This window comes from Dermochelys coriacea, chromosome 9 (assembly GCF_009764565.3).
Source record: "Dermochelys coriacea isolate rDerCor1 chromosome 9, rDerCor1.pri.v4, whole genome shotgun sequence".
Lineage (NCBI taxonomy): Eukaryota > Metazoa > Chordata > Testudines > Dermochelyidae > Dermochelys > Dermochelys coriacea.
Window position 1 is genome coordinate 60,351,040 of NC_050076.1, and position 9,340 is coordinate 60,360,379.

General features: G+C 48.8%; 1 protein-coding gene across 1 annotated transcript; it reads left to right on the plus strand.

Moving 5' to 3' along the window:
* The first annotated feature begins 395 nt into the window (after positions 1-395).
* On the plus strand, positions 396-3,057 carry LOC122455948. Its single transcript, XM_043493013.1, has 2 exons — positions 396-1,513; positions 2,448-3,057. Exons 1-2 carry the CDS (start codon positions 1,123-1,125, stop codon positions 2,687-2,689), a joined length of 633 nt encoding a protein of 210 aa, XP_043348948.1. The 5' UTR covers positions 396-1,122; the 3' UTR covers positions 2,690-3,057.
* Positions 3,058-9,340: the final 6,283 nt, after the last annotated feature.

Below are 9,340 nucleotides of genomic sequence, written 5' to 3' on the forward strand. Positions count from 1 at the left end.
GCAGAGCTGCCACCAGCAGCAGTGCAGAAGTAAGGATGGCATGCTATGTATTTTCGCCCTTATTTCTGCGCTGCTGCTGGCAGGGCAATACCTTCAGAGCTGGGCGCTCGGCCAACAGCCACTGCTCTTTGGCCACCCAGCTCTGAAGGCAGTGCCAAAGTAAGGTGGCAATACTCCCCTAAAATAATTTTTGACCCCCCTGCAACTCCATTTTCTATCAGGACCCCAAATTTGAGAAATGCTGGTCTCCCCCATGAAATCTGTATAGTATAGGAGAGAAGCACACAAAAGACCAGATTTCACGGTCTGTGACATGTTTTTCATGGCCATGAATTTGGGAGGGCCCTAGCTATTAGCCAGGATGGGCAGGGATGGTGTCCCTAGCCTCTATTTGCCAGAAGCTGGGAATGGGCAACAGGGGATGGATCACTTGATGACTACCTGTTCTGTTCATTCCCTCTGGGACACCTGGCATTGAGCACTGTCAGAAAACAGGATACTGGACTAGACGGTCCTTTGGTCTGGCCTAATACGGACATTCTTATGTTCTTATATCTGAATACATGGCTACACATCCGATGACTCAAGCCTGGTCTACACTACAAACTTAGGTTGACATAAGCCATGTTAAGTCGATCTAATAATATATGTGTCTACACTACTGAGTCCCTTCCGCCAACCTAAGTGGCCTGTAAAGTCGACTTCTGTACTCCACTTCCATGAGAGGCATAGTGCTTGAGTCGACATCCACGGGTCAACATGGGGATAGTGTAGACATTGCATTGTGTAATTCGAATGAATTGGTCTCCAGGAGGTGTCCCACAGTGCTCCTCTGTGACCGCTCTGAAGAGCACTTTGAACTTCACTGCATGTCAGCCAGGTACACAGGAAACAGCTGCTCTTCTGTTAAAGCCCCAGGAACTTTTGAATTTCCATTTCCCATTTGATCAGCGTGGAGAGCTCGCCAGCCCAGCTGATCATGGTGACTCAAGACTGCAAACGTGCTCCAGCATGGAGTACACAGGAGGTGGTGGATCTTATTGATGTGTGGGCAGAAGAGTGCAGGCAGAGCTCCGATCCAGCAGAAGAAACACTGACATCTATGCCAAGATTGTGCGGGGCATGGGGGAGATGGGTTACACCAGGAACACACAGCAATGCCACGTAAAAATAAAGGAGCTTTGGCAAACGTACCAGAAGACAAGGGAGGTTAACTGTCGCTCTGGTTCTGCCCCACAGACATGTTGCTTTTATGAGGCGCTGCATGCGATTCTATGCGGTGACCCCACCCCTACCCCAAAACATTCCATGGATACCTCCCAGGAGCCTTGGGTGACCTCAAGCAACAACAAGGAGGACATTGTTGATGAGGAAGAGGAGGAGGAGGAGAATGTGAGGCAGGCAAGCAGAGGATCCATTCTCCCTGACAGCCAAGAACTGTTTTTAGCCCTGGAGCCCGTCCCTTCACAGGACCAGTTGGCAGCGGAGCATGATGCTGGGGAAGGCACCTTTGGTGAGTACACATTCCCAATCAAACTGTAGGGGTTACATGCTATTATTTTTTATGTTTAATCTGAACAAAAAAGGGTATCAGTGACCACTCAGCTACGCAGAGGGTGCTCTCCAAAAAAGACCATTTGTGTGCATGGGGATTGCCTGGGAATCCTCCATGGAGATCTCTAGGAAGTTTCATAGAGGTACTCTGCAATCCTTTGCAGAAGGTTTCTGGAAAGGGCTGCCTTATTTCGTCCACCAAGGTAGGACACTTTCCCGCGCCACTCCAGTATTAACTCTGCTGGCATCATTGCGGCACACAGCATTTCAGCATAAGGATCAGTCTGTACCCAGACGCTTGCAGCATCTGCTCTCTTGCCGCCTCTGTTACCCTCTGGAGAGTGATATCACATAGAGTCACCTAGGGGAAATGGGAGATGTTTTCAATGCTTGCCCTTAAGCCGCAAGCAATTTGACAAGTAATCTGCCTCCTGTTTGGTGAAATCTGGGTCACTCAACCACATTTTCCCAACATGCCGTGGTTGCGGTTGGAAGGGATCACCGTGTATTGCAAGCAGCATAGGAAAAAAAAAGGGGGGAGGGGTGATGGCTTCCAGTTTGTCGCCCTTCCCCCCCAACCTGGTGCCAATTTTGTAAAAAACAAACTATTTGGGGGGGAAGGAAGACAAACAGTTCCTTCTCAAGTTCCAACCAGTGATCTCGAAGATGTCTTCACAAAAGCTGCAGCACAAGACTTCCCGCCCATGCTTCGTGGCCTTACTCACCATGGCTGGAGCTGCAAACCAACTCTTGCAATAGCCAGCTGTTGTGATTATGTTGTGGCTTGCAGTGAAGTGTATTGAGGGGTGTTTTTTCAATAAAAAAAATTAACCTTGTACCAGAAACAATGTATGCACTGTCAATGCTACCCTTGTGCTTTGCATTCCTTCCAGCTGAAACCTTGTCCGTTGGTACATCCTCCACACTGGGTCAGAGACTTTCCCAGATAAGAAGGCAGAAAAAGAAGACTCGGGAGGATATGTTCAATGAGTTAGTGCGCACCTCCGAGAGTGACAAGAAGGAGCTCAGAGCATGGAGGATTGCACTGTCCGACAACCTGCATATGGACAGGGAGGAGGGAGAGCATGCAGGGAACAAGAATGTGGCACACAGGAAGAGATGCTGCGGATTATGAAGGAGCAATCAGACACGTTGAGGCATCTGGTTGAGGTACAAGAAAGACAGCTGGATGTTAGAGTCTCCCGGCAGCCTATGCTGAACCTGCTGCCATCATCGCCCAGTTCTATGTCCTCCTCTCCCAACAGGGCATGGGGGAAGAGAGAGGTATCCCTTGCACACAATACCAGGGGAGGGTACAAGGACCAGAAGGTCCCCATTCCCACACCTCTGATTGTTATTGCAGTGCATCTGTGTGATGTTATTAATATGAACTGTGACTGTATAGATCATTGTTGCAACCAAGGTCATATAGTGGCACCAAATCTGGTACAAAGGAGGTCAAGAAATGTGTCTATGAAAAGGTTATGATTTGCTGATTGTGATTATGCTATCTGTATGCATGTATCATTTTTGTATTTAAAGTTATAAGTATTGACTTTATGCTGTCTGTATTTCAAACTTGTGCTATGCTTCTGGGTGACAACCCAGACAATTTGGCATCAGCACTGCCTAGCCTGCTTGATGGCCTATTAAGGACCATCAGCTATACAACTGACCCACTGAGAGAAGGCAGATACACCTTGTGACTCAGCAAGGCATGCAGGGACATGCCTATGGACTGAACTCTAAGGTTTTTCCATGCAATGTGCTGGGCAGCTTGTGTTTGGAACAAAGGAAGCACAAGCCACATGGCAAAAGGACTATAAAAGGCAGCTGCATCATTTCCATTTTGTCTTCAATCCTGCTTCTTACTTCTGGAGGAACTTTGCTACACTGAAGCTCTGAACAAAGAACTGAATGACCCATCCAAGCTGTGGATGAACTCCAGAGACTTGATTTGAGCCTGCAGTTTATTCCATCCCCGCTACAAGCCTGAACCAAGAACATTGCCATTGCTGAATGTAATTGATTACTTTGACCAATTTTAGCTCTCATCTACATTTCTTTCTTTTTATGAATAAGTGTTTAGATTTTAGATTCTAAAGGATTGGCAACAGCGTGATTTGTGGGTAATATCTGACATGTTATATTGACCTGGGTCTGGGGCTTGGTCCTTTGGGATCGGAAGAACCTTTTTTCTTTTACTGGGTTATTTGTTTTCATTCATCCCCATAAGGAGGGGTGCTGGTGGTGATACAAGGGAACTGGAGTATCTGAGGGAATTTCTTGTATGACTTCTGGTTAACCAGTGGGGTAAAACCAAAGTCCTCTCTGTTTGGCTGGTTTGGTGTGACTTAATAATAAAGGACACCCAGTCTTGGGCTGTGACTGCCCTGCTCTAAGCAATTTGTCCTGAATTGATACTCCCAGTTGTCCCGCCAGAGGCTGCTTTGTTACAATCTGTAAGCAAGCTGTCCTTGTCTCTCCACCCACAATGTTATCAGACCTTTTGCCCAAGGTTATCTTACTTTTCTTTGCTGTCTCTGTGTGTTTGAGTGCACAATAAAACTTAATGGACTGAGGAGAAAAGGCTCTTTCTTCACTCAACACACAGTGGTTGGTGGGGGTGGGGGTTACAGGGGAGAAAATGCAATGGAAGGGACAGTTTGGTAAGGAACAACAGATAAGTGTCACTGGCTCATTGCTGAAACTGGCTTTCAAAATGCCACAGAGATGCAGAGCCCCTCGATGTGCTCTTCTTATTGCCCTGGTTTCTGGATGCTCAAAATGGCTGCCAGGCAATCTGCCTCAACCCCTCACCCCAGCAGAAACTTTTCTCCCTTTGTTTCACAGATATTATGCAGCACAAAGCAGGCAACAATAACCATGGGGATATTGCTTTCACTGAGGTCTAACCTAGTAAGCAAACAACGCTAGCGACCTTTTAAACATCCAAAGGCACATTCCACCTCCATTCTGCACTTGCTCAGCCTATGGTTGAAATGGTCCTTACTGCTGTCCAGGCTGCCTGTGTATGGCTACATGAGTCATGGGATCAAGGGGTAGGCTGGGTCTCCCAGGATCATGATTGGCATTTCAACATAACCAATGATTATTTTGCAACCTGGAAAGACAGTCCCTGCTTGCAGCTTTCTGAACAGATCTGTGTTCCTAAAGATGTGCACAACATGCACCTTTTCCGACCATCCCACCTTGATGTTGGTGAAACAGCCCTGTGATCCACCAGCACTTACAACACCATTGAGAAGTACCCCTTTTGGTTTATGTACTCTTTGGCAAGGTGGTCTGGTGCCAAGATAGGAATATGTGTTCTGTCTGTCACCCCCACCACAGTTAGGGAATCCCATTGTGGCAAAACTATCCACTATGTCCTGCATATTGCCCAGAGTCACTACCCTTCTTAGCAAAAGTCTGTTAATGGCCCCGCAAACTTGGATTGATCCCACGGTCGATTTACTGACTCCAAATTGATACCCCACTGACCAGTAGCAGTCTGGCATTGCAAGCTTCCACAGAGCTATCGCCACTCGCTTCTCAACTGTCAGAGCAGCTCTCATTTTAGTATTGCTGAGCTTCAGGGCTGGGGAAAGCTCTTCACGCAGTTCCTGGAAAGTGGCCTTACACATTTGAAAGTTCTGCAGCTATTGCTCATCATCCCATAGCTGCATAACGATGTGGTCCCACCAGTCAGTGCTTGTTTTCTGGGCCCAGAAATGGAGCTCAATCATGTCAAGGTGATGCATGACTGTTGCCAGCAACTGTGAATTGCTCTGCTTTATGTCTTCTGGCATGGCTGCTTGCATGGCATCACATTGTTCCGCACAGCGGCTTCTGTATCAGCGGTGTAGATACTGCAGGATAAGGCGCAAGGTCTATGTAATGCTCACAACAGTATACAGCTGAGCGGGATCCATACTTATTGTGCTATGGCATCTGTGTGGATAACCCAGGCTTGCAAAAAAGGCTTGGTTTGTTTGCCATTGATTTGCCAGGGAGAGAGTGAGGGAGGGAGGGAGGTAAATGAGTCATGGGAGGCTAACGTCATGTTCCCATAACCACCCGTGCCAAAGTTTTGTTGCAAGCCCAACCCAAAATTCCACTCAGCTACGTGGGATAGGTACCCACAGTGCAGTGCTTCGTGCGTTGATGCAAGTCCTGCTCGTGAGGATATACTCTGCTGACACAATGAGCAGTGTGGCCACGCAAGATCGACTTACTTAAATTGGAGGCTCGATGTTGACTTACATGAAGTTGACTTAACTTTGTAGTATAGACATGGCCTCAATAGCTCCCATTCAGTTTTTCTGCTCAGTGGGGTGCAGCGGTCAGTGGAAGAGCTGAGATGAGAAATCCTGGCTCCTGGCTTGTTAGTCAGGGCTCTGGGGTATCTTGCAGGGGAGTTTCTCTATGTGTCTGTCACACACACAGCCATATGCACCAACCAACAGGTGACTGTTCCCTGCAGATGCAGGAATGTGTGACAGACCTGCCAAAGTTGTGAGGTCCGGCCTGCTTCTCTGCTCATCCCATTGTTCACCCTCAAATTGCTTTTAAAAACTCCCCCTGTTCACTTCTGCTGGAATCATACAAACTTTCAGAGTAAAAAAGCTAAAACCCAGCAATGTTAGACAGAGTCAGGGATATGAAACTAACACAAACCATTCCTCAAGCTACATGTCCAGTAAAGTCACAATTGCTCTACACTGCCACCTACTGACTGAGGGCTGATCTACACTGAAAAGTTATATCAAGACATAGCTATGACCCCTGCCCCAACCAACGTAGCTATGCTGCCATGACCCCTAGTGTAGACTCACCTATGCTGACAACAGAGGGCTTCCTGTAGCCTAGCTAGCATTGTTGGGGCGGGGGAAGGGAGACTGGTGTTCCTGCTGCGTCTACACTATAGGGTTATACTGGCATAGCTACACCAATATAGTCTCTAATGTAGATATATCCTTAGACAGAGCCACAGGGGAACTAAACTTGCCCAGCAATGCTTCTATTATTTGCTTCATGCTGTGGACTGTTGTGTGGTGTTGCTGTGCGCTGTTAAACAGCGTTCCATCCCAGAAGTGACAGCCTTTCAATGTTGAGTGAAGTGATTCCTGGATATACGTGCTTTAGGCTCCTTAGAAGAAAAGCGGTATAGCGGGGGGGTCAGTCATACACACGTGGGTGCACCTGCCCTCAATGTTGTTATGTGGCCTATGTAGCATTGTCAGAATCTCAGCTGCTTCTAGCCTTTGTGGTTACAAAGAAACCTTCCAAGTTTGAATGGAGTGTAGCTGATGCAGGGATGTCTGCCTGAGTCTGCAGGCAGACTGAAACAATGATTCAGAGAGGTGTGAGTTTCCTTCTCTCCCTCTCCCCCCATGTCTCCTTAAATGTCAGCATTAACTATTTCATTGCTCATTCTAGCAGTGGACTGGGGAAGAGGATGAGGCCCATGAGGAGGCAGGAACTGGAGAGGGAGGAAACAGGGAGCGACACAGGGAAGAAGAAGAGGCACAGAGAAAGGAGAATGCAGGAGGAAGAGAAACAAAGGGCAGACATAGCAATAGGCCTGAAGGAGTGTGGACTCCCATGGTGCAATGCTGAAATAATGATAGCTAACATACAGGTCACGTTCACCCAGCGCTCTCTGTGCAAACCTCCCACTGGTCCACACACGCCTTCCCCTGCCTGCCTTTGGATTCCCGCCCACGGCCTATGGCCACAGTGGACTCCAGCCCCAGCGCAGTAGGCTGGACAAGGGGAATGGTACTGGAAGGAATATGCTGTCTGAATAACTCGGTGCGAGACTCAGGTCTGCGCTTCCAAGGGCTTCGTTGTTGATACAGCAGCTGTGTGGAGTTGTATTGCTTCATCAGGTATTCACGTTGTCACGAGTCACTGCACAATGGCAGATCTGTTGAAGCAGGTTTAATGCCCCCACCCATCCCCCACTAAACAATTTCAGGGGAGCTCTGGGCTTCCATCTAGTGCATGGAATTGCCCACAGCGCTGGGGCAGTTGTTTCAGAGAAGTGCAGCAGGCTCATGCACCACCACCCCCACCCCTGGGACAGAAAGAAATTGGGGTGGGACCCTTCCCTGGCTGGGGAGCACTTTTGTGGCCTGCTGCTAAGGGGCAGGATTTCTCCTCTCTGATGCTCATTGTACTGCCATTGTGTGGCAGGCTGATGGGACGGAGGGCTGGGCTAGAAGAAGGGGGTGTGTGTCAGGGCAGGCCTTTCTGCTGCCTCAATACTGCGCTCACTCAAGGGCTGTTGAGCAACTGAGCTGGGAGACCCTCTGCACAAGAAATTGAGCAGATGCCCCTTTCCAACCATCTCCTGGAGGCTCCTGCAAAACCTGGAGGGGAATACCAGTGGATCTGGACTCAGAGCGCTGCAGGGCCTCTCTCTGACCTTTGAGCTGCCTGCCAGCAGCTGTAGGAAGAAGGATTTACTCCCGAGGAAGGAGTTGGATAAGCAGCGAGCTGTGCCCAGTATGCCCTTCACACTGTGCTCAAAGCTGGTTTCCACGGAAAGTCCAGCTTGTTCTTTATTTAACCCGCTGAACACAAGGTACATTTCCCAGGGGCCGACATGCAAATGCTCTGTTAACATGCACTAGAATAGAGCTGCGCTAGTGCCACCAGCAAGCAATCAAGCAGCCAAGCAATGCAGCTGTGCTGGAAATCTCTTTTCTGGGTCTGGGGGAGGGCAGCTCGGCCCCTGCTGCCATTTGGTGCTACAGCAGCATCACTCTGCACTCTCTCTGGCACCCTACAGTAAAAAACAAACAAGGAAAGCAAAAATTAAACCAACCCCCCCCCCCCAAAATGTCCAGCCTTCTTTATACTTTGTATGGAGATTTAAAAGGGCAATACTACCAATTTTGTAAACATCCTTTGCAGGTCACCTTTAAAATAGCTAAAAAGAGTGGATGTGAGGAGAAGAGGAGAGATGAAAGAGCAAGTTCAGCATTGCCAACCCCAATCATTCAAAACCCATGAGTCAGGCCCCCAAACTCAGAATTTGGCTTTAAAATCATGAGAAGTTAAACAGTCAATGTTGGGTTCTTTGCATTTGCCTTCTGGTGTCTGATCTTAGAGCTAGAAACTTACTTTCAAACAAAGGCAAACTGGTTTGATTCTGGCATGTTCACCTGACTCCAAGTGCTGGGACTTTAAGAAAAAACAAATCCTGTGTGACTGATAATACAATTGGGAGAGCTGGCAGCACTATTGTGTGCCCCCTCTACTCTGCTACAGGGTGAGCGAGTCGTGTGCGGAAGCCTGCACAGCTTCAGGCTGAGCTGACTGCGCGTGCCACTGATGGCAGGCCTGGGCTTCTTCTCCTGGTGTAGTGAATGCCACACACAACAAGGCAAGAACCCTGTCTGAGCCCCTCCTCTCACACCTCTCCATGTTATAGTAGTGCGGCAGGTCCTGCTGCAGGGCCAGGCTCTGGAAGATCCTGCCATAGCTGCTGTGTGCCTGGTTGGATAAGAACACAGGAATTGCCCGGGTGGCTCAGACCCAAGGTCCACCTGGGCTTCACAGAAAGACAAGAGCCTCCCTCAAAGCAGCTGGTGGATCATCTCCCCGGCCAGCAAAGATCTCATCCGAACCCCTAACCGAGACTGGCCTAACCCTGCCTACATTACAGGGAATTCTCCCCTGGCCGGATCACAGTTCACAGGGTCCTAACGGGACCTGGCGGGAGACGCCTCCCACTCCCAGAACTCCCGTCCACGTTTTGGGACGGGCTCGAAGA

What these genes read in the sequence shown, in the direction of transcription:
- LOC122455948 (XM_043493013.1), top strand. Translation starts at nt 1,123, where the DNA reads ATGGGGGAGATGGGTTACACCAGGAACACACAGCAATGCCACGTAAAA. An exon ending in TGCTGGGGAAGGCACCTTTG is followed by an intron (nt 1,514 to 2,447) that starts GTGAGTACACAT and finishes CATTCCTTCCAG; the next exon opens with CTGAAACCTTGTCCGTTGGT.